The 24,923-nt window shown below is 43.3% G+C and overlaps 2 protein-coding genes across 3 annotated transcripts; both read right to left on the bottom strand.

The window, feature by feature from the left end:
* Positions 1 to 2,283: 2,283 nt before the first annotated feature.
* Positions 2,284 to 6,648, bottom strand: prps1b (phosphoribosyl pyrophosphate synthetase 1B). 2 transcript variants are annotated; one of them, XM_079745230.1, is made up of 7 exons: positions 6,366 to 6,648; positions 5,917 to 6,100; positions 4,983 to 5,081; positions 3,810 to 3,934; positions 3,489 to 3,662; positions 3,208 to 3,367; positions 2,284 to 3,029 (listed from the first exon to the last, which is right to left on the bottom strand). In XM_079745230.1, the coding sequence occupies exons 1-7, from the start codon at positions 6,485 to 6,487 to the stop codon at positions 2,937 to 2,939; spliced, it is 957 nt and encodes a 318-aa protein (XP_079601356.1). In that variant the 5' UTR covers positions 6,488 to 6,648; the 3' UTR covers positions 2,284 to 2,936. The 2 variants fall into 2 exon arrangements, with proteins under 2 accessions (XP_079601356.1, XP_079601355.1); XM_079745229.1 differs by having other exon boundaries at positions 5,911 to 6,100.
* Positions 6,649 to 10,359: 3,711 nt separating this feature from the next.
* Positions 10,360 to 24,550, bottom strand: frmpd3 (FERM and PDZ domain containing 3; the record flags this gene model as incomplete). The annotated part of the gene is made up of 15 exons (XM_079744271.1): positions 24,501 to 24,550; positions 24,079 to 24,236; positions 23,198 to 23,300; positions 22,749 to 22,794; positions 21,567 to 21,671; positions 20,120 to 20,227; positions 18,256 to 18,387; positions 17,686 to 17,805; positions 17,072 to 17,208; positions 16,443 to 16,569; positions 15,868 to 15,957; positions 15,543 to 15,722; positions 15,181 to 15,316; positions 13,592 to 14,494; positions 10,360 to 13,187 (listed from the first exon to the last, which is right to left on the bottom strand). The coding sequence occupies exons 1-15, from the start codon at positions 24,539 to 24,541 to the stop codon at positions 10,360 to 10,362; spliced, it is 5,214 nt and encodes a 1,737-aa protein (XP_079600397.1). The 5' UTR covers positions 24,542 to 24,550.
* Between the last annotated feature and the right edge of the window lie 373 nt (positions 24,551 to 24,923).

A 24,923-nucleotide genomic window follows, 5' to 3' on the forward strand; every position in this document is an offset into this window, starting at 1 on the left:
CCACAATATATATTATAATACGTAACAACTTCTGTCTCAGTCTTATTGGTATATTCAGAAAGTAGAACATTGGCTACAGTGGTGAAGATGGCAGTGAGATTCATAAGAGAGAGGTTCCCTGAGAATTATATTTCTTTCTTCTAATCATCGAATGATGCACGCTTCTGCTCTTGGTCATAGATGGCGGTGGTGATTCCCCAGGTGATGCATGAGCGCAGGATCACCAGCGAACCTCTTCGGTACAGCAGCGCCAAGCTCCGCTGGCGGGACGTCCACAACTTCCTCCAACACGCCCTGACTGTTCCCGCCGCCCGCCCCAGCCTGCATAGTAGCCACCAGCAGACAGCGGGTACAGAGAGAAACTGATGGCCATGGAGGTCAGCGTTCCGGACAGGAAGGACGACGCGGTGGGAGAGAGCCCCTGCACCTCGCACAACGCTCGCAGTGGCCCCTTCAGTCCGAAGTTTAGGGTAAACGAGAGACTGGCTGTGGTGGGGTCTCTTCCTCTTGTGTACCATCCTGACCCCGCCCCATGCTGCAGACGAATTCAATCATATGTACTATCATTATGTTTACATTTCAGATAATGAAATAAATGTTGGCTATAAAGTAAATTACACTATTTTTAATATTAAATATAATAGCGAAATGACTGGCAATAGGTATATTATTAAGGTCTAAGAACAGTTATACGATATTAGGCTATATAGTGATTAAATGATTCAGGTAAACTTTACGAACAGTAATTAGATTTAAGGGTACTTACTCTGCAGGTAAAGGCCAATCGGTAAAAAAAAACCGAACAAAGTATAAAATGTAACTAGTCGTCCTTCTCCGTTATCAGTTGTCTCTTGGTAACACCTTGCAAAATCTATTCAGCAATTGTCATTATAGGCCTATTCACAGGTGAAAAATAACATATAGGCAGACCTCTTCAGTCATTTAAAATAACGATTTACATTTAGGTACACCTTTAACACTGGCCAATGCAGAACATAGGACGGCAGCATGAACATCGGCAATTTAATAGTTAACCCCTTCCAGGAAGTCTCGAAGGAGACTGTATCGTATGCTCTTTATGATTAACGTATTTTGATATGTAGTTGGCTATTTGGCTCATTCACCCAAGTAAGAGCCTTACATAGTTTATGAAGACGCACATGGAAAATGGCTGTTATAACACACGAAACACCCAACAGAAAAATAACTGGGTAAATTAAATTGAAGGAAGCTCTAGCCCGCAGAGCATGCTATAAGCCAACAGCACACATTATCGATTTTCTACCTAGAAGATGAATAGGAAACTGTGTGAACCCTCAGCAACACCACTCAACAAGTGCACCGTAACCCAACAGTCCTAGTTTTTATTTTCGATTCAGTTATCCGAGAGGGAATTTCTCAATTAAATCCAGTACGTTCCTACTTTCTGGAAATATTGTTCAAAATAAATTAAAGAACTGGACTTCAAGATCCAGCGAGGGAAGAACACGTTTACCCAAAGTCAAAATCGAAATGTCAAATCAGATCTTAGTTTACCTTTATTTTTACCTAAAATAAAATGAACAAAACTCAGGACTGGACATGTATTTAGCATTAATCATTGTCAAGTTTAATTGGTTGAAGGTACAGTTGAGGTAATATAAACAAAAAAATGTTATCCAGAACAATGAGCCAAATCTAGCAACGTCTATACTTTTGAGTATATAGACCCTGGGGGAATATTCATTTATTTTACCTAGCTTCATACTGAACTTGTTGGGGACTGCATATAGCAAGGTTCAAAGTGTCTACCTTATCAACCCATAAAAATAAACCCTTTTTAATTGGCCAAGAGATTTGATCATACTTTCCCTTGAATCACCCTTCAAAAGGTTACCTTGTATATAGAGCCAAAGTAAACAATGTTCTTTTATTCCCCAGATTATCTGCATTTTAGCCTAAAGATCTTTTTATGGTTCCACGTTCCCACAACGCAAAGACAACGCAGACACTTCAACGCAGTCGTAAGCGTTTATGGTTCTGCGCCGGGTTTTAGTAAGCAGACCAATCAGAGCCTTTGCTGCTGTGTCGCCTCGACAGAAGGTTACGATTTTTGGGAGGCGCACGTCCGGCCCTTGCGGTGGACGCAAGGAGGGCACGCAAGGACGTAAGGGGTCCGTAACCCCCTTGCGTTACGAAAACCATAAAAAGCCCTTAATGGATAACAACATTACTACGTGGAGAGACAAAAATAATAAATCCTACTTTCTTCTGAATGCTGAGGCACACTTGGTGAGTGGGGCTTCAGTTTGTACTGTAAACTAGATTTATTTAACACATTCACTTCAACAACAAGCAAACAGTTGTCTTCAAAATAACCCAAAAATGCCAATATTTCCCACAGCAATGTGAAAGGTCTAAACTGTGGCCATTGAACTTCAGTCTTTGTAACATTGCCACAACATTGTAACAGCTTTATATTGGCCGGAAGCCTTATGCTGACCACTTGAACCAACAGGGGTGGGGGGAAGGTGTGTGTGTGCGAGAGAGATAAATGGATATATATATAATATTCAAATTTAAAAGGGCCGTAGACTATTTCTAACAGGGCGATGTTGCCAGGTTAAAGTACTGTTAGAAGGAAGAAGAGAACATTCACAGTAGATAAAGACTTAATTCAGCCATACACAATTAAAACACCAGCCAAAATCTCTAGCTTGGAATCAATTGCTTTTTGTATGCCCAAGGGTCCAGGCATAAAGGGTGGCTGCTCAAGAGGCCAAGTGGGACTTTTGTTAATGGAGTCCATATTAGTAACAGACATAACTGCTCAAATTGTGGTTTGATGGTTGGTTAGCAGCAGAGCTTTGATAATGGTTGTGTTTGGCCGGGGCAGATCATCCCTTTTTTTCTTATATTTGGTGCGACAGCGAGACGGCTGACAGGAGGGTGTGGGGTTACAAGGGGACGTGGCTGAACAGGTACGACACAGACTCCCCGTTGTGGGTCCTGCGGATGGCCTCAGCCAGGATCATAGAGATGTCAATCACCTAGAAAACCAGAGTGAGAGAGTTAGCGTCGCAATGCACAAAGAACCGGTTAAAATATAATGGATAATGTTGCTAGCGTTATGGCTATTTGTAATTTATTGACTAGAGGTAGGAACAGTCTATACTTGATAGTGTGGTGAGCATGCACTGTAGGGGGGAGGCAATGGAGACCGCTGACCTGTATCTTGGTGCAGTGCTTCATCTTCTCCTCCTGAGGGATGGTGTTGGTGACCACCACGGCTTCAAAGCAGGCGTTATTGATACGCGAGATGGCCGGACCAGAGAAGATGCCATGCGTAAGAATGGCGTAAACCTTTGTGGCACCAGCAGAAATCAATCTGAAAAGAAAAGGGGGAAACAAATATTCAGCAACAATAAGATGAATCCATCAAACATTCTTCCCAGGGGACATGGTTGTATCCATAGTAAACTTTTATTATTAATAAACAAGGGGTTTACTTGTCAGCAGCATGGCAGATCGTGCCACAGGTGTCGGCCATGTCATCCACGAGAATGGCGACCCGATCCTTCACGTCTCCGACCAGTACCATGCGGTCCACCTCGTTGGCCTTTTTCCTCTCCTTGTGGATCAGGGCAAAGTCCACGTTCAACCTGTCCGCTATCGACGTGACCCTGGCCAGAGAGAAAAAAAAAAAAAAAAAAAAAAAGCAAGGCGGGTGTGTATCCAAAGTCAAGTTTGCAGAGATAGGCTCAAGGACCCTCAACGGTCAAATTGCGCAACTTAAAACGACAAACAAAATAAACAAGGCCTTGGCATACCTCTTGGCTCCACCTGCGTCAGGGGACACGATGGTGCAGTTCTTCCACTCGCTGATGTTCTCCTTGATCCACTTCAGCACGGCGGGCTCGGCGTACAGGTTGTCCACAGGTATATCGAAGAAGCCCTGGTTTCAGAACACAAGAGCAGAGGGGCACAGGAGTCAGGGAAACTGGAGCACGGTGTCATGTGGCAGGAAGCGCCGTGCTGCAGCCACGCTGAATACTGTCGTCGACAAGCATCCATGTAAAATAAAGGGTGAGTATTATGGGAGAATGAATTAGGGTGAGATCAAGTTTCAACGTTTGACTTGAACAAACAAGATTAATAGTTTGACAGACAAGCAGCCGGTATAAAAAAAAACCTCTCAGACTCTAGACAAAAAGGAGGAAAAATAAACAGGGAAGTTGTGACAACGAAGAGACGAGTATTGATTTAAGCAACACAAGATAATGCAATTTATTGATACCATGGAAATTCATGAGTCACGACTCAAGTAGTCTTGTGGGTTGTGGTTAGATTAAAAAAGGAATGTCTTTAACAATGTTGCTACTCGGTTGTCTTTTTACTTTGTCATTGCTTAGTAATTAATTGTGAAATGATGCGTCATAATCTGGAGCCATTGTTGTGTTTCAAACTGCCAAAGCGTTTCTTAGAGACATGGCAAAACCACAAAGTTGATTAGCCTAGGTTAAGGTCTGTTTATGTCGCTTTAGGATTTTACAGTACTACAACTCTCTGGAGACCTCAATATGGCAGAATATCACCTACAAGAAATCCCATAATGAAATTTTGCTTAACAAGCCCTATAATGTATTAAATAGATTATAGAATAAACAATGAAAGTAGATTGCAAGTGAAAGTGTCCTTATTCTGTGTTGGAACTTTTCAGTTGGGTTTGCTTAATTCCGGCTCACCTATTATCACAAATCAGAATCATCTTAAATCTGATGGAAGACAAGCTCATATCTAGGTGAGCAGGGCATTTGACATTTGGCTGTATAAAATACACTTAAGCTTCATCAACTCGCAAGTTGAGTTTCTCGTTGGTAGAATATCTGTGGTGAAACTCTCGCCCTTTCAGTTTCAGGTTTCACGACCAGGCTCTGTGCCGGCTCCCCCCAGATGTCCTTCTATAACGTAGTAGGACTGCGCGATCCAAGAGAAGTGCTCACCTGTATCTGAGAGGCATGCAAATCCATTGTGATGATGTGGTCCGCCCCAGACACGGACAACATGTTGGCCACCAACTTCGCAGAGATGGGAGCACGGCTCTGCAATGACATGGATAACTTTAGTCACACGAAAGAGAGTCACTAAATTACATGCTATAAACATATTTTTTTATATGAAAAAAGAATGCAGCTGCTATTCTTAGATACGGGCAGAATTTAACTCAAACCCTTTTCCTTATTCTTTAAAATCTTAACAGGTTTCTACCATCATTGGATATGAGTTCATATTAACATAAAAACAACATAATGGCATGAAAATAATTAATAAGGTAATCGCTAAATGGCAAATATTAATGTTACAAGTTATCCATGCACAAGGAGCAAAGCCAAGTTTAACTACAAAGATGGTTTAGTAATACATGTTTGTCTTAACATAACACTGGATAGATAAGATGGTACTTGCCCAAAAACACATGAAAAATGTTATAGAGATCCTGTTAGCTTGGCTAGCAGAGTCCATTCATATCATTGAATTGACCTTTAACCTTATCCCAAGGTGTATGTTGGAAATCATTGTAGGGCAGACTTGAGGGCTAGTAGGGAGCCATTTATCGATGTTCCTATGTTTACTCTCTTGTTGCTGATGTATCTTTTTTTGAGATAGTCTGCAATGAGTTACTGGTCAATATTCACCATTTGGGGATGTCTGACTTACAACATGATTCATTTTAAGCATGCCTTATCATGGATTCAGATCAGTTAAAACAGCACAAACAACCAATCATGGTCAGTTGGGACAAATTATCTGTTCGCGTGCATGGTTCAATGGCAAATGGGTACGAAGTATATGATTGTGACACAGGCCGTGTTTAATGGTGTGCAGTGGCTTAATGGCGTGAAAAAAAGTAACTAGACAAATATCCCTCACCCCCACCTTGTCCTTCTTGTCTTGTCGTGCGTACGGAAAACAGGGGATGACGGCTGTGACCCTGGATGCTGAGGCGATCTTGCAGGCGTTAATCATTATGAGGAGCTCCATTAAATTATCGTTGATCTCCCCACAGCCACTCTGTACGATGTAGACATCCTCTCCACGCACACTCTCCCCTATCTCCACGCTGATGAAAGAGAGCAGATGGGAAATTCAACAATGGAAACTCTTACCCAGACGTGAAACGAGAGAATAACATTTAAACATATAAAGTGTAGGAGGCCAGAGTACAGCATGTGTTCAACGCCATGTGTGGACTACAAGCCCCACGCGTCTTAGCGGGAACATCGTGACAACGCGTTCTCAACAAAGATCAAGTCACCAAATGTAACCCACGTCTGCTGTTCACTGGTCAGCATTACAAAACATCTAATATGTAACAGATATCTTACCATGTCTCCTGGTTGCTGAATTTCTTCGTCACAACCTTTCCAAGTTCCAGTCCAAGGCGGTCAGCTATCTTTTGAGATAGGTCCGGATGCGAGCTGCCGCTAAATATTTTAATGTTGGGCATTTTGAAAAAAGCCTGGCGTGACTAAAACGAGGTAGTAGCCCGGTACAGCTCTGTACAACGAGTGTCGATACGAGAATTTGTTCTGTTTGAAATTAATGAAAAGTTGATGGACTCTTGCGAGGTAAATATGTTGCCTACCTATCCACCATTATGCCTCACAATACGCGTGCGCATGTTGCTAATAGCGCGTAGCTTTCACTTACGCGGTGTCGTCATTGCGTCATCGCGTTTTCCATTCCTACTCCGATTCTTTCCTACGTAACTTTTAACGTAGACCACATAGACAGGCTTTCAGGCCGTACGTCACAGTCGCCGCCATATTGGAGAGGTATAGATTTGCCTGTAAACAAATACAAGGAGGTGCTGCGATTTTCTGGATAAAATGCACGATAATCTTAACGTTTCTCAACCGATTTGAATTAGTCTTCTTTATTCAATGCTTTATAGCCTACTTGATATAATAATAATGATAATTATATAATTTATCAATTGTGTGATTTAGTATAAATATTAAAACGACCCATTGTAATCAGTTGAGAAATGTAAACATGATAGTGCACCTTGTCCACAAAAACAGCAACTCCCATTTACCTGTATTTGTTTACAGGCCATTCTTGGCCTCTGAACTATGGCAGCGATGTTGACTTATCGCTGCAAAGTGTCGGAGCATTCAATGCGGTACGGATAGATAAGCCTTCCATAACCAGCTGCTACAGTCGGCTGGGTTGGTAGACTCAGAGCCATTGAGACAATTTAGTACTCTAAATAGCTCTGGGTAGACTGATTTATCATCATACACCACTTGTGATGTCACAGGGCAGGGCAGATTTAAAACGGCTTGTAATGGTTAATCATACTGACACCTGTCAGTGACATGTGTAAAACAGGGCCCTTTAGGAGTAGTAAGAGTGAAACGACGAGTGAAACGTTCTAACAATTCTAATGATTAATGCATGACTGCGAGTTTAATTGCAGCAACAATTATGGACTTTGAGTTGTTTTAAGGTGTAGTGAATCATGTTATTCAACAACACAAACCAAACACTGAGTCTTTAGAACCTTTTAAACCATAACTCAAAAATAGTCCCAGACGTCTGGATGCAGACGTCCATATTGAACTGATGTATTATTCAGGTGATATTTAGGCTTGTAAATCCACGTTAGTTCCTAAGCCAGTAGTTGATAGCCTACGTCATGTCAGCTAACTGTAAAAAGTACCTTACTTTGCAGTTAGGTTAGGTGGCTCGAAGTGAGGTTGGCTGCTTACTGTAATGCCCTTTAATGTATGATATTCCTCATCATGTATTTGGATCAGGTCACGTTATCTGAAATGGTAGGCTATCTCTTCAATATACTTTATTGCTATTAAAACATGAGTTACTTAGTACACAGACAGAAGAACACAGTAACCACAAGGTTGTTGACAGTAAATAAAGACAAGGATGGAAAGGTGCACAGAAATAAACAGTTTGATGATAGGCCTAGCATGAGAATGAAACAGAAATACCCACACAATCTGTTGAAGCAAATAAAATGATGATAACCACAGAAAACGTTTATCGTCATGTTAATAGAATATGGTACAGATGAAAAGACGTAGCCTACTATTATATATAAAAATAAACATGTTCCATGCTTTATACTCATAGTATATCATTTAAAATATATGTTTTGCTATTGGCCACAGGGCCTCTATAAATAAATAACTCAGAGATGTTGTCTTTTTTATTTTATAAAATAGTGAAGCGGTAGGATAAATTTATTAGTATTTGATTTTTTAAAAGTATTTCTCAGGCTCACAAATATGTTCTATATACATTTCTAGTATAGAATAATACATCTCCATGTACAATATCCACTGCAAAACATTGTCACAGAATTAACACCACAGCCTTCAATTTAGTGAATGCCTTTTCTTAAGAATTGGAAAATACTTTGTACAAAGTAATGATACAATCCCTTTCAATTTGACCATTGAACTGTGACTTCAAAAGCCTCTGCGTATTGAGTGAAAGTACAGCAGATAAGGGAAATCATGCGGACCAGGAGGAAACAACAAAATGTTGAAGGAAAATAACAGCAAAGGGACTCCAAACTGGCAAAAGAGTGGAACCATGATTCTGCTTTGAAACCAAGGCAGGAAATGCACCATATGAGTCCATGTTCACCGTGGACACTTTTTTTTATTGAAATATCAAATGTAAAACACCAATCCCAGTCGGTAGAACACCAGTCTCTAATACTTTACACAACAAATTGTTCATTAGTTTTATATGTGAACTACAGTTTCACTTGGCACATCTGAAAGAGACAATCTGAATGTCAGAACTAGGTTTGTCAGAATCATTCTAAAATAAAATAAACTATTTTAGATGAAACCACTTATTGTTTTATCAACCAACCATCAAATTAACCTTGGTTGTAGGTAAACCTTTGATCTAAAAATGTAAGGGAAATTCTTAAGGAAACAAATGCATGTTTGGTTGTGTATGTGTGCACCTAGTGTATATGTTAAATATATAAACATTTCCCTTCTTACAATAGTTAACAGTTTATTGTCTTCACTAAGTGGAACTCATTCTTTTAACAGTGTATCCTGGTTTTTATCCAGCCTCTCTGTGCGGAAGTATGATAACACGATAAGACAAAAAGAGGATCTCAAACATGAAACAGGTGTTAGTTTTATTAAAATACATAGAAAACTACTTTGTGTGATTCATAAATATTTGCTGCATTGCACAATCTATAACAGCACGTAGAGAGCATATAGGCCTATATATCTGAAAACCTGAATTAAACAAATTAACTGATGAAACCTGTCGTTCTGGAAATTAATCATGGGAAGTTTTCAACAGCAGCAAATATAAAGCACTGAACTATACAAAGAGATACAACTTCAGAGCTGATTCCGATTGCTGACCCAGATTGTTGAGACTATAATTAATGGCACAGAGCACTAATTGAGACGCTTGATTCCAGCGCTAAGGGTGCACATTAGCAAGTAGCCTTTTATTTTTTTTACTCTGTCAAAGTAACTGCAGTTGGTGTTTTGCCTTTTTGCGCTCACAGCAGATGCAAATAAACTACACTGTAAATGCAGCTAATTTTCCATCAGTAGGTCTACTGTAGAAACGCAGCAGCAGTTAGCAACTCGGGTAGGCCTATAGCTACATTGTTGGCACAGAGCAGGTAGCTTTATCAGTCGTAGAGCAAATGTATCCCCAGCCTACTTGTCTTTTGCCTTCTGAATAATATTAAGATTGCTTTGATAGCGGTACATCCGACAGTACAGCCTAGATAGATCCCCATTTTCTTTTACAACAGTCAGGAAATTCCACAAACACATCACCATCCATAAAACCAATGCTTTGGACTAGCTAATTCACAGAAGTCGCTACTTGATAAGCTCTCTGCAGTATAATAGCCCAGAGCACATAATAATGTCTGACTATTTATTAGGTTCTCTATATTTTCTCTTTTAAATTAATTATTTTAAAATAATATTTTCACATATCTTTTTTAACATAAAGTTGTATATTATTTGCTAAGAAGGAACAAGTTAAATATACATCACATAGAAAATAGTATATCATATTCACTTTTTGAAGTATTTGAATGTGAAGTGATTAGCCCTGTGTCTACCGGTCCTTTATCCTTTGTGCATTAATCTCATATCTTTTCAGTTAAACCAAAAAATCCACTAGGCTTCCACAGTGCCTGTAAACATGAAGAGAAACAGCTGCATTGTAAATGTTATTTGATATGGATCTTAGCACATCTTTAAAAAATGTAAACAATAAATAAATGATGATGATGATCTGGGCTAGCACCCTCCTATACACTTGAATGTCCACTCCACCTAAATTTAATCTTTACGGAGTGGTTAATGTCTTGATGGGTCGAGTGAGAGAGCTCATGTTACTAGTGCTGCAAATTTGAGGGCTCATGGTTTTCGATGGGAGGCTGCTTGAATGTCCCATTGACTCCTCTGCTGCGCGTAGAAGCAAAGTATAGTTGATAGCCACTTCTTCAACCTTTCTTAGCAGCTGTAGCCTTTGATTCTCTGAGCGCACACCTCGGACCAGCTTGATAAAGGTCTGAGTCAGGTCACACAACACCTGAAAGCTAGCCGTTACCACAGCAAGCATACGTGTCGGGCTCTTCTCGACACTTGCCACTCGTCGGCAGGATGCCCGGAACTCTTTAAAACGCAATGCAAGCTCTTGCTTGTACTCATTAACCCGTAAAGGCTGAAGACGGGCCTCCCCTTCAGCTTGTGGACTGTTAGCGCACTGCCGAAGGATAGCTAACAGCTCGTTAGCATCCAGCTGGGCATTCAGAAAGCCATCAGGCAGGGAAAATGTCTTCCCCTGCAGAGCCTCAACTCGGGCAAGGCTCCCCTCCAATGTTCCACAAGCTCTTAGGTCGATTTCCTGTGTTTCAGGTTCTTCTTCTTCCAGTTCCTCTTCTTCTGCACTACAGTCTTCTGCATTGAGGACCTGGAGAGTTTTGCTGACTATGGGTAGGCTGCGTGAATCAATCTGCATTCCTGGTAGAATCTGAAGGGGGATAGAGTATGAGAGCTCATCCTTCTCACTGCTTTCATCGGCTGCCTCACATTTTCTGTAGCAGAAACAGAATGAACAACACTTTTCCCTATCGTCACTATCTTCACTTGGTATGGTGAGTAGCACCTCATTAGGCCCTTCTCTACTTTCACGTAAAAGCTCCTCACCCTGAATGAAGAACACACCCTTTTTCCCCTTCCCCTCTGCTTGGTGAGCTTGGGCGTGGACAGGCTCAATAGGTGTCGGAAGCCTCAGTCCTGTGGCCCTCACTCTTTCCATTTCCTTCTCAAGACTCTTTGCTTTTGGTTTGACCTCAGCATATACGGGTGTGCTGGAGCTGTTGTCCACCTCTCCAATGCTGTAGCGCCTCTGAAGCTTCTTATACTGTGGTGCTCCCATGCAGTCTGTTTGAGAGGTGCATGTAGGCAAGCAGGACGCCTGCTCCCCTCTGGGCTCTCTAGACTCAAGGCTGGTAGAGCGGATTCTGGTGGTCTTCAGCTCTAGGGTCTGCGGTCTCCGTGTACTGCCTTGATTGTGAGGCGCTTTTGAGACCGCAGGTGGGGTTTTGGAGGCGTTCCTCTCTCTGCCTCTTTGGGATATTTCTGTTGTGGAGCCGACCGGCGTGTCAGGAAGACGCATGCCTCTGCACATTCTCTTGCAGTCACAACTGCGACGTTGCTCCCGAGAGATACCTGGGGCCTTCAAAACGGGACTGGTGCGAAGTTGACACGCGCAGGGTGTACCTGAAGGTACAGGTGAGGACCCCTGGGGCAGATACTCTGCTTGGGACGACTTGGGCTTCAAAAGCTCTTCTAGGAACTCCAGCTCATACTGCCGGACCTTCTGCAGCTGAGCCCTTCGCTCGTCCGTCTCCCGCCGCATTCTTGCTGGGAATGTCGCTGACAGCAGGCTTCTGAAGCTTAGGAATGGGGCACTACGATGTGACTTCCCCTTACCACTGCTCGGCTTCTTTGAGTCACTGGCCGGTAGGGTGGAGACCTTGTCTACAGAGGAGCTGGGTTGTGTCGGGTCATCCAAAATGGGTAAAGACTTTTGCGGGGGACATTTCTGTTGCTCAGGATGTGCTTTGCTCTGGGACCCCTCTGCTTTATCCTCTGCTGCTGTTTTTTTGTCACACGTCTCTGCTTTTACTGGCTTGTGAGGGGAGTACTTTGTTTGGACTTTAGGGCTGCATTTAGCCAAAATGGGGTCTGCTCCTCCCAGCCGTACTGACACATCTTTACTATTCGTCAGCTGCAGAACCTTGGCCTGTAGACGTTCATCATCTGTGGGGGATGAGGATTGAAATACTACCATCTTCTGAATGTGTGGATCTTTGACTCTGAGCTGAGGCCCAGCCTCCGCCCGTACTGGGCATGTGCAGAAAAGATCATCGATTGGTAGAAGTTCTTTAGAGCTTGAAGGCTTAATGGTCTCACTAGAGGCAGTCTTGGCATCCTGGCACATGTTTTTTAGGGAGTTCTGGTTGGAGGCAGTTATGTCCACAGTAAAAAGGATAGGTAAGGCTTTGGCGGTGGATTCATTACTCTTAGGTGCAGTTACTTTACCCTTGATGCTTTCAGGAATCTTGTGACTCTTTTTTTCCACCGCCAAATTGGATAACTTCTGATCCTTACTCCCTTGGACTTGAGATGGTGGATCTGACACTTTGGGTTCTCTGACTGACTTAGAAGGTGGCTCAGCAGAATGTCCTTTGGTGGATTCCTCTTTTGATTTCAGCTCTTCAGTCTTGGACTCACTTGGACTAGGTTTTGGAGCGCTAACCGGTTCCCCAACAACACTAAGCTCTGACGTCTCTTGACTTGGATTGACTTTTAAAGGTACAGTCTTGCTGAGAATCACTTGTTTAGGAGGGCATCCACCACGGATTTGACCCACAGAGAAAGCCCCAGTCCCTATGGTTTGAGCTGTACAGCCGGGAATGGCCAGAGGGAAGTCCCGCCGGCAAAAGATACGCTCCTTGTTAATATGATGAGCCAGTAAATAAGCTTGGTTCTGATGCTGCTTCATGGCAGACATCATTTCGGAGACGTCCGTCAACTCTGAGGAGTTTGTCTCATGGCCCGAGTCCAAAGAAGACTCAGGTGTAATGGCAGCTAACACGATCAGTCCTGTTGAAGAAGAAAGCACAGCGCTGTCAGAGTAATAGGCATGGATGAACAAAGCAGTTATTATCAGAGAGCATCTTTCTAAAAACACTGTAATTCACTAACGACCCTGTTGATATTGATTTAGATATATTAAAGCTTACTCAAACCAAACATTCATCTCATGAGGTAATTTCCTATGACTTGAACAACCTGCCGCTGTTTATAACACATTAATTAAACAAATATATATGTTTTAGAAATTACAAATACATATTTGTGGACTACATCAAACAATGTAACACATACAAAAATCTAATAGGAGTTTAAATCCAATGTAAAATAATGTAATTCAAATGTAACCGTGTATGTACTACTGATTTGTCTGAGCGTATAATTAGGATCTTGGCGTGGATCAGTCTTTTGACCTGCAGTCTGTGTGGGCTGCTGGGGGTGATGGGGGTAGTCTTCAGACGCTGCCAAAGCTTCTAGGGCTTGCAAAGTGGAAACCAGAGCATCATCAAGCTCCTGGGCATGATCCCGCACTGTTCTGGTGGCCACATTATCAATCAGTGTAACAGGCACGTCTTCCTTGGCCTTGGCCACCTTCCCAGGGGGGGCGGCGGCCGGGCTGGGCGTAGCGCGTTTCTTCTTTCCTCTTTTAGCGTCGTCCTCATCTGAACTGTTGTCCCTGAACCCCGGAGGCGGGGCGGCGATAGCAGATGTTGGTGGTTGCAGCTTGCCCGCTCCAAGGTCTGCTTCCTCCTCATCCTCCTCTTCGTTTCCTGGCGGAGGAATAGCCATGAGGTCAACAGCCCCACCCCCATCCCTGGACGCGCAGGCGGAGGAGCAGTGCTTCCCAGAGCTGCCGCAACCATTTAATACAGGCGACAGGCCCTCTGCTCTGAGCCGAGCTTTGCACGAGTCACAGAAGTATCTCATGGCTTTCTGAGACGCTGCCAAACTCATCGTTTGAGCTCGGATTCTAAAAGAGGAATTATCTAGTACGGCATTCTCCACAGCTCCAGCGATTTCCTCCGAGCTCTGCAGTGTTGGGTCAGACTTAGTGCGCGGCCTCTCTGTGGCATCCTGGGAAAGGAAGTTCTCATTGATGTCCATGTCAGCTTCAGCCTGCGTCTGGATTTCCTGCATCTGCCGCTGTTCCCGGAGGTGGACGTGACACAGGCCCAGGTGCTGAGGCTCTGCAGGCACCAGGGCCCTGGAGGGCCCTGGATTCCTGTGCGAACCGTCCCGTTCCTCTCCCCGTCGCCCTGAGCTGGATGAGCCCGAGGCTGCTGTGCGTGGATGGGCATGGTGAGAGCCTCTGTAATCTAGGGATAGAAGTGTCAGAGCACATGAGTGTTTGAGGATTTATGAACCACTGGGGGGTGAAGCAGATCTTGACGGGCAAGCGGAGGTTTTGTTGCCGGGGGTCACATGAGGCGTTGTTAATATTTCAGAGATGGATGCTGAAGGTTGAAGCGCTGTTTGAGATTGCAAGGTTAGATTCAGGTGAAATGTGATGAGATTGAGATCGAGGAAGGCTTAAGATGGTGGCAGATTGAAGAAACATTAAAAATGCTGGGACAGAACTGTTCATGAGTATGCATGGTGAAAATCTCCAGAGGGTTACCATCCCAATGAATAAGAGAGGACAGCGTCTCCTTTTTCCAAATCAAGATGGAGATGAGAGAAGAGACAGCAGAGGGCGCTATGGGATGGTTGGTTCCATGGTGATCTGGTTGCAGCCGTGGGTGATATCACTCCATGTACAGATGGGGAAGCAGGCTTATGTCCAAGTCGATTTAATGTAGATGGAAGGATGCTTTACACAGCCAGACTGACAATGAGATAAATTAGTGGAGTAAAGCTATTTGTAGCAGAACCAATATTGAGATTAAAAAATCATATTCACAGATTCCATTTCCTACATTCTCCCCTATTCATGCATACATTTTCCGATCAATAAATCCAGATATATTTTGTGATCAATGCAAAAGAAGAAATTGTTACACACCTGCTTTGGTCAGGTGGGAGTGACCAGGTGCGCGGAAGTAGATGGTCCGCTTGGGGTCTACAAACAGCTTGTAGTAGCCAGATATGAGACAGGCAAAGTTGCTGGCTTCGGGCCACTCCATCAGCAGCACCAGGGGCTGTGGGGGGTGGCAGGGTGGGGAATTAGGAGACTATTTAGGGGACAGGCAATCAGCATTGCCTGCTCTTGTCGTAACACGTCAAAATCAAGGACTGTATTATTAGAATCATGCAGTCAACAATGAAGCATATGATGCTCATAAATATGTATTTTTGCTAATTTCCTGGTGTTTAAAACAAGCTTCTGGTGGTTTTCTGGTTCTTTTTCATCAGAGGTGCTGGTACCTTTGCCTCGTGGATGGACACCTCCACCCGGGCCACGCCCTGGTTCTCTCGATGGAGCTGGACCTTGGACACGCGGCTGAACTCGGACAGCACCGTGGTCAGATTGTTCTTGAGGTCGATGACGTGGCTGATCCCGTGGCGGGGGCCCACCAGCAGAGTGGTGGCCGACTGCTTCTCATCCTAGCGTGGGTAAAAAAAAAAAGCTGAGTTACAGGTTTATCAGTACGATATCCACATCCCAAACCTGTCAAGCTTTACTCTAAGTGGAGTTATTCTGCATGATTCCTAACAACACAGGACCAATATAGATGCAGACAATAGTTACCAGTCCAACAGTGTGAAACAGCAATCCGCCGAAAGGTGGAAGGTCATTGAGAACTCGCATGTACTGCAACTTCCCCTGGAGCGGGGGCACCTAGGGGGAGGTGATTCATTTTCATTTATTTTGTATTTAACCTTGACTTATCCAGGTAGAACAGATTGAGATTCAAAATCATTCCCCCCAACGGTGACCTGTAAAAGTATATAAGTATAATGAGAGATAAATGGCCTGCCTAAGGTATGGACTATTATTTGTCGTGTGCTATGCGTCCACTTGGGGGCACTGTTGAGCTACATTGACGTCTTGGTCAGCCTTATACATTTCACGGTCCAAGCCTCACGTCAACAGAAACGGTGTGTTGCTTAAGATAACATCCAACCATTTCTCACACATGTTTACAAAATGGCATTCGAATAAAATGTAAGCGTTAGTAGAGGGTAAAGTTTAAGATCCCCCGATAACTCAGACCTGCTCCGATGCGATCCAGCACTAAACCTGCCATCTTAGGGGGTGAGGGTTATGCTATCTTAAAGGTGAATAATGAGGGGGAGAGGTGGTGGGGTGGGGACAGGCGGCACCTTGTTTCCTGATGGCGGTGGATGCTGATAGGTCTTGAGCAGCTGAGATAAGCTCTTGCAGACATTCTTTTCCTTCACAGTGGGCAACAGCGTGAGGGGAAGGAAGGGCTCCAGACCCCACTCTTTCCTTCAGAAAGGAAACAATAATGAGCCAAATGGAAGAAGGAGATGAGACGGTAGAATTGACTGGAAAAAGATTCTTCCGGAACATCCTCGCCTGAGGAGACCTGGTAGCAAGACCTGGTCTGAGTTACAAGCTTGTCCCCCCTGGCCTAACAAGACCACCTGGAGAATATTTAAAAGCATGGTAGAGTGGCTCTCCCTCTGTGGTTTTCACACCTTCTAATTACTTTTCAGATTGATCACTCAGTTGAAGAAAATATATTATTTCACAAAGCAATGGTCTTTGTCTCATTATAACTTGACGATGTAAATGATTCCTGAGTAATTTTAGTTTTTAATACTACCGGAATGAATTATTAATCATTGAGATTCTATTTAATGAACAAACCAACTGATAAGAGAGGACGGATAGTATTAATGAAATAAATGTCTGAACTGCATCGCTCTCTGTCTGTGATTTCCCACAAGGGGGAATCTGAGGGCCTGCTCAGGAAGTGCTGACTTACTCCACATGCTTGAGGGAAATCTTCTGATTGGGCCGAGCTGAGGACACAGTGATGTAGATATGGAGGGCTGCTAATCGCAATGTGATGTCCGACTTCCAGTCCATTCCAAAGCGCTCCTTGATGACGTCATTGCGACTCTGTGTAAACATTTGCAGCATATACTGTGTCATTCTGTTTACAGGTAGATGGTAAACCCAACCGGTAAAAAAAACCTAGCAGAGTCAATGTTGGGTTATTTGTTGATTGTTGATTGGTTCATCAGTTGAGAGGCTTTTAAAAAAGAAAGCATGAAATAGCATGACTTTGTGGCTCTTAACGCCAAAACTAGACTTCACTGGTTTGATTGCCTTTCTGACTGTGCTCCAAAATCAAACTTTGGAAGCAAGGACAATTGCTTTGCATGAACAAAGGTCACACTAAACAAAAAATCGAGCGAAAGATCACTAATTCCAAACCAGCAACCGGCTGTGTTCACAGTTCTGATCATCATCTTCATCATCACCATCATCGTCATGATCGATATCATCACGAAGACATCAAGGGTTTAAAATCCCTCCTTTAGTGTCAGGCGATCCACCTTTCCGAGCCTTTCCATAACTCAAGAAGTGCTTCACCTGTATATAGAGGTACTCAAACGCGGCCGGGTCCCTCCTGAGCAGGTCTGCAGGGTCCTTGGGGAAGAAGCAGATGCGGAACAGACACTTCATCCCCTGGAAGTAAGTCCTGTGCACCACCTAGGGAAACACGTCAACATCGGTCCAGAGATTAAAGACCACCACTGGCACCGGGCCCGCTCTCGTTACCCCGTGCCTGAGTGTGTATGAGTGTGTGTTTTCTTTTTCCCCCCCGAAGATAAGCGGCATAAAATTTATTCCGGATTCATCTTCAGCATCTGCTGACACTCTCTGCCAGTGCCACTGTGAGTTACACTCTGAGGCCATGAAGGCGGCCTTGATCAGCCTTTTATAAATGTGAAGACTGGCGTAACAGGATTCATCAAAGGGGATAACAGGAGTGCCAAACACTTCCTCACATCTTAGTCATCGGGGAAAGAAAAAAAAAACATCATATTCATTATTGTCATTTTTTGCCATTGCACAACATTCGTTTTGTCAACCGCTTTAATATTAGAGGTATGTGGGTGATGGATGCTGGACGGATCTGGCTCTTTTTGACGGGCGTACGTGTGACAGAGGCTGATTCTCCTGCAGCAGATGCAGCCGCTGGTTCTGCTCCACCCCCCCTGCCTCCAGCGCCAGCGCAAAGTGCTCGATGTAGCGAAGAGAGAGGCGGTCCTGCAGGGATGACATCACATCCTGGAACAAAACACACAGAGCAACAAGTGAGAATTTGTGCATGGTTTATTGAGTATATGTTTGTAAGTTTGTAGGTGTGTGTGTGTGTGTGTGTGTCTGTGTGTGTGTGCGTGTGTGTGTCTCTCTGTGTGTCTCTGTGTGTGTCTGTGTGTGTGTGTCCCTGTGTTTATGAGTGTGTCTGTTTGTGTGTGTGTCTATGAGTGTTTGTTTGTGTATTTGTACCTATATGTGTGTGTGTGTGTGTTTATGTGTGTGTGTGTTTCGCTGTGTGTTTGTGTGATTGTGTGTGTATGCATGTTTGATTGTGTGTGTGCGTGTGTGTGTGTGTGTGTGTGTGTGTGTGTGTGTGTGCATGTGTGTGTGTGTGTGTGTGTGTGTGTGTATGTGTGCGTGTGTAGGGGAATACGAGTGAATGGAGTTGGCATTGGATTTGCTTTTGGAGCCCTTGACTCAAAGTGTTCTATTTTTAGACAGGTGTGGCATTTTGAGTACTCCAGTACTGATGGGTGATTTCACTGACCAGCCTTAACGTCCTCAACAATCCCGGGTATAAATTGCAGCAATTGAAGTCTTACATGAGCATTTATATTCGGCGTAATGAGATTGACAGAATAAACCACCAGACATAATTATGGATCGAGGATACATCAACATGTACTCTTGATCAACATCTTTGATCAAACGTCTTTCTCCCTTTCTCAATTCTCGTGTAATATGCATCAAATAGAAAGTAGGATCGACCATTTTCACATAGTAAACCTTGCCTGATCAGTCGGAACCGCTGACGTATTTCAGGCGTAGAGATGAGTTGGAATATATAAGTGTGTTTGTGAGCAATGGTGTCAAGGATGCTCATTAGGTTCAAGGTATGTTCACAAGTTACGAATTGAAGCACCTGAAAGGCAGGCAGTGATCTTGCACTAGCACTGGGAACACACGGCCTGGGAGGTATGGTATGAGGTGTTTGAATGCTATCGACCACTGTGATGCACATTAAATGAAGGCTCAGAGAAAGTACACCACTGATCGATAGAACAAGGGAATCTGCAGTATTAGCCTAAAATACTGCAGGGAGAGTCATGCTTCAAACCAAGGATAACATCGTTCAGAGCACTTTAGTACATGCCATTGAGGTTAGGGTTATCTATTGATTTGTTCTATATTAAACCCAATGCTCATGAAAATGGATTGAATAGCCAAATCAAAGAATCCTCCATTGCTTTTTGGATCTACTTTACTTTTTTTTGGTCTCCTAATGAGGTGAGCAAAGATTTCTTAAATCCAATAGAGTCGTCTAATGAGTTTGGCTCAGACGTGTCAGTCGACCACGAAGCTGCCTTTTAGACAGTAATAGCCTTGCTCTGTCTGCTCTTTCTGTTTTACTGCCTTATGTCATTCTTGAAAGTATAATAATAGGTTTAAAAGCGCTCCCAACAATAGAAGATAGATGGAGTAGTTTTATTGTCTGTCGTACACACATACTAACGCAGCACATGGCTTGACAGTAATTTGCCTCTGTAAGGGTGTATCCTTTTGCAGCCCATTCGGTGGATGCTTCTATCCGAAAATAGATACAATGATTGCATATGTTGTAGAAGGGATGAGCCACACATGCTGACAATGGTTAGCTATCGGACGCTCACCCCTAAGCCAGACAATGTTTTGTTAATGTTATGCTACACAGATTGAGCTACACATAAACACATACAGTACATACCCCGACAGTACATACCCTTACAGTTGTACGGCTATCAAATGTAAAGGATTTGATCTGTCCATTCTCCAGGAAGACCTTCAGCACGTTTGGTATGAGTAGCAGGGATTCGTCCTTGAGCATTGTCTGAAAGAGAATTACAAAGTTGAACGAATACATTGAGAAAATGTGTGTTTGTGTGTTTGTGTGCAATAGATCTTTAGTGATATTGACTATAGAAGCCTTCATTTGTCACACTTTTTTTACATGTATACTTAAACAAAGCTTGTCCACAGAAACACACACACACACACACACACACACACACACACACACACACATAGCCACATATATATATATATATATATAGTCACGTTAATAATCATTGTACCAAAAAATAAGGCGTAATTGAGGAAGTTAACTGGGGTCCATAGCCCCTGGACTTCAATGTCAATACGCATCATGGTGTCAATGCCGTTGTCTCCAATGAGAGCCAAGAGATTAACCAAATTATCCCCGGCACTCTGCTCCTCATCACGGGAGACAGATGATTCAATGTGAGAGGAAAGGGAAATCCTGTATTTTCCTTCACAGTGCTTTTGTATGGATGACGGACAGACTTAATGTGTGCTATAGCATTGAAAGGCCAGCTTGCCAGCTATGGAACAAGCGAATGGATGGGGGGAAAGATGGAAAAAGTGAAAACTAACCTCATCACCTGTGGTCTCTGAAATGTGTTTTAACTGAAATATCTTTGCCCGAGGATCCTTACATAACATTTAAAACCCATAATACCATGGTAAAAATGTTCCCGCAATCATTACTCTTCTTTTCATAAGTCTTTATGTCCATGCAATGCAGGCAGGGTGGGAAAACCCTCCCTCACCCAATGCTCTCTCTCTCTCTCTCTCTCTCTCTCTCTCTCTCTCTCTCTCTCACGTTCTTCTCTCTCTCTTACACAGAGTGATGAGTGGGACCATAGGTACACATGTGTTATTCATGAATTGTATATTTGCCTCTTTATGGTAAGCACAATTGCTCCCCGGTTAACCCTACCCACGGTTTTACCCCGAAAAATACTGCAGACGGGAAGGTGCTCCATCTGCAGCAGGCAGCACACCCAGGCTGACAAAATCCAACCCAATATTGACAGGCCGAAACACAGTGACACTTTGATGTATGTAATTGATGTCGCGCTGTTCCAAATGGGCAAACGGTTTTGAATATGTCTAGAGCGGCAGGCAGGCAATGGGCCGCGGGAGCTCACAAAACAATTCAAAAAAAGCTATTTACTGTCTGGAAGATAAATTGCGGGAACCCAGGGCCGATAAACCCAATACGGGGCAGCTGGAATAACAAAATGGGTTTCTGAGAGGTCCACTCTGTGGCTGCGGCTCTGAACCTACATGAGAAATGTGCAGCCTTGGGATAAGGAAGGAGCTGATAAGAGCCAGGCTCAGCATGCAGGTGGAGCTGGAGGGCTTACTGAGTCCGGGTCGCTGATGGACACTTGCTCGGAGAAGCGCACTTTTGGCGGGTTGGTTCGCAGTCTGGCCTTTTTGGCTGCACTTATGAAGGCAGACTTGGGCGACTAGGGAAAGAGAGAAGGATAAAAAGAGGGGTTATAAGCGTTGGAGGAGGAGAAATTAAGGGGAATGAGACGCAGGGAAGGAGCTATACCCTAGGATTGGGACTTAAACCCAGGAGAAAAGAGGAGCCTCTATGAAACCGACAACATAATATGTAATCGTAATATGTGTAATTAGTCATTTACAACTTTCACCTTTAGAAATTCAGAGGAAAGTCATAATTTTCATGAGACTGAACTTTTAGGATAAAGTGTATTTTAGTATATTTTTGAGAAATATTATAGCAGAACCTTGTGCCCTGATAGGATCCTCAATAACCACTACTGATGAACAGAAGAAAATATGTTTCCTTGCTGAATCCATGTATAAATGCTGATTTAATCATAGGGATGCAATTCTACCTAAGAAAATAGGAATGTTGTGCTACTAGTACATGTGGACACCAATTGGAATCTGTGGCATAGAAGCCTTAAAGACTATTTTGCGAGAGCACATATTTTGGCTGTGACATTGACCTTTAATTTCGTTCAAACAAAAATAATATATTCTCTTGTCTTTTAAGTATTTACTTTGGACTTCATTGTTTGAAAGAATCCTGGTATTTGCTGATAATGTGTTTCTGAATGCTGTTTGCTAACATGACTTAATTGGACTAGTGTATCCCACAGAAAGAATTTAATTATTCATTCATATTTAGTCCTTAATGTACAAATACAAAGATGTCGGCCCCTGAACACTATATAACTACAACATACAATGAAGAACAAACAATGCTTGGGTCTCATATTTGTTTCACTTGGGACGGGCAACAGTGGAGCACGATAGGGAAGAAAGGAGAAAAATGATCAGAGGACAAGTCTTAAGGGAGAAGAGTCCACAGCAAAACAATGAATGGAAGAAAGAAATGAAAGAAGGTAGGAAGGAAGGAGTCAACGAAAAAACGAAAGAAAGAGATGAAAAATTGGAAGGAAGGAAATCAAGGCAATAAATAAATAAAAATAATGATCATGATGGAGAAGAAGCGGGGGGGGGGATTGAGCGGGGGCTCAAAGCAGAAGAGGCCATATAGATTGTATTACCTGGTGGGGCTGCAGCACAGTGAGAACAATAGACTCTTGGCAGCGTCTATCAAGGGAAGAAAAGAAAGAGAGAAAGAGAGAGCGTGAGAGGCAGAGATAGAGAGAGAGAAAGCAGGGAACGGAGTGGGTTAGATAACGCCATGGAGAGCCGTGGTATTTGGAGAGGTTATCCTGTTTTTTTTCATTTTATTTCTTTTATTATATCGCTGCCATTTCCCTTTCTTTTTTTTTTGCCGTCTTTTGACCGCTCCATCCCCGTCTCACCTCGGGTGGTGCCTGCGTGTTGATGATATAACTCATGGTCACCACAAAGACAAAAAGATCATATTTTTGATCTGTCCTCATCCATTCCTTCTTTTTGATCCCTCCCTTGGTTAACCCCTCCCATCACAATATGGCCCCGCCCACTAGGCCTACCGCCTCCCTCTGGGGACAGTAAAGGATGTTACCTTACAAGGTCTATGACTCTCTCCCGGGGCGCCTCGCTCACCGGCTCCTCGTTTATAGCCAGGATCTGGTCGCCGGGCAGAAGTTTCCCGATGGAAGGGCCGTCTGGTGCGGAGAGGTCGAACCGGAGAGCGCACACACACACACACATACATACACACACACATACAAATACACATACATACATGCATCCATGCATCCATACATACATCCATGCATACACACATACACATCCATACATACACAAACACACACAGACACACACAGACACACACATACATACATACATACATACATACACACATACATACATACATACATACATACATACATACATGCATACATACATACATACATACATACAGTACATACATACATACATACATACATACATACATACATACATACATACATACATACATACATACATACAGTACATACATACATACATACATACATACATACATACATACATACATACATACATACATACATACATACAAACACACCCACATAGACACAGACACATACAAACATACACATACACACACACAGACATACACAGACATGTACACACACACACAGACACACATACATCCATAGATACACACATACACACACACACACACACACACACACACGCGCACACACACACACACACACACACGCACACACACACACACACACAAACACACACATACATTTTTGAGTAATCACATGAAAGCCTTTTCTTTTATCGAGCGCTGCGGTCGCTGCTTTCACCCTACGCAACAGCAATCAGTCGCTGTCTCTCCTGCACTTGCACCCACGCACACATTACCCCAACCCACACCCACACACACACACACCCACCCACACACAAACACACAGGCAACTAACTGACCGGTGGAGACAGAGCGAACGATGACTGGTCTCTGGCTGCCTGCGATGAAGCCAAAGCCTTGAGAGGGGTGACGCTGGAGGGTGACCTGTCGAGCTGTTGAGCCAGTAGTCAGGCTGCCATTTTCCATAGCATCCAGGTTCTCCTCTAACATCGCAGAGCTGCAGGCACACACACAATAAGCATCCTCTGATCATAAATGTTTTTTTTCGCTTTGTGAGGGGTGGGGGGGAAGTGAACAAGATACATTTAATTGAAGAGAATATGGGATGGAGACATGATATCAAGATATTTTGCATCATTAAGTTCGACCACATGCTGTGTTTTGAACGTCTACGAATCTTCAGGGCGCTTTCAATATGTTAATCAATGGCCTTAAATAAAAATGTAAAGCCTGGTCACTGTGTGGCTTCACGTGTCCGTACCTGTCACATGCGTTGGTCTGTCCATCCTGGACCTTGGCCATCCCCTGAGAGGAGGGAGGAGCATCGGGGAGGGTTGGACTGCAGGGGCGGAGCTCTGATACGGATCATTCACCTAAGCTGGAAGATGTGGGAAGGGCCTGTAAGAAAAACATGTATATAAGCAATTATTAGTCCATATATCTACAAATATAACTTTATTTTGTGTATAAGTCTAATTGATCATTTGTGAAGTGAAGAATATCTCGGATGAGATGATCATCATAATGTCTTTCAAGGAGTTCTTCTTTGAACGGAGCAGCATTTTTTCTGTCTAAGCTATTTCTTATGTCTTGCCAAATATCTCTCTACTGATCCTGTATTTATTCCAAGATAAAAAATATGAGGGCAGCGGTTTTCAAAATCCCAGTCATCTGAAATACGTAC

This window comes from Pollachius pollachius (assembly GCF_949987615.1).
Source record: "Pollachius pollachius genome assembly, chromosome: 10".
In the NCBI taxonomy this organism is placed as follows: Eukaryota; Metazoa; Chordata; class Actinopteri; order Gadiformes; family Gadidae; genus Pollachius; species Pollachius pollachius.

What these genes read in the sequence shown, in the direction of transcription:
- prps1b (XM_079745229.1), bottom strand. Translation starts at nt 6,487, where the DNA reads ATGCCCAACATTAAAATATTTAGCGGCAGCTCGCATCCGGACCTATCT. An exon ending in TTCAGCAACCAGGAGACATG is followed by an intron (nt 6,101 to 6,365) that starts GTAAGATATCTG and finishes CTCTTTCATCAG; the next exon opens with CGTGGAGATAGGGGAGAGTG. An exon ending in TGCATGCCTCTCAGATACAG is followed by an intron (nt 3,935 to 4,982) that starts GTGAGCACTTCT and finishes TTCTGAAACCAG; the next exon opens with GGCTTCTTCGATATACCTGT.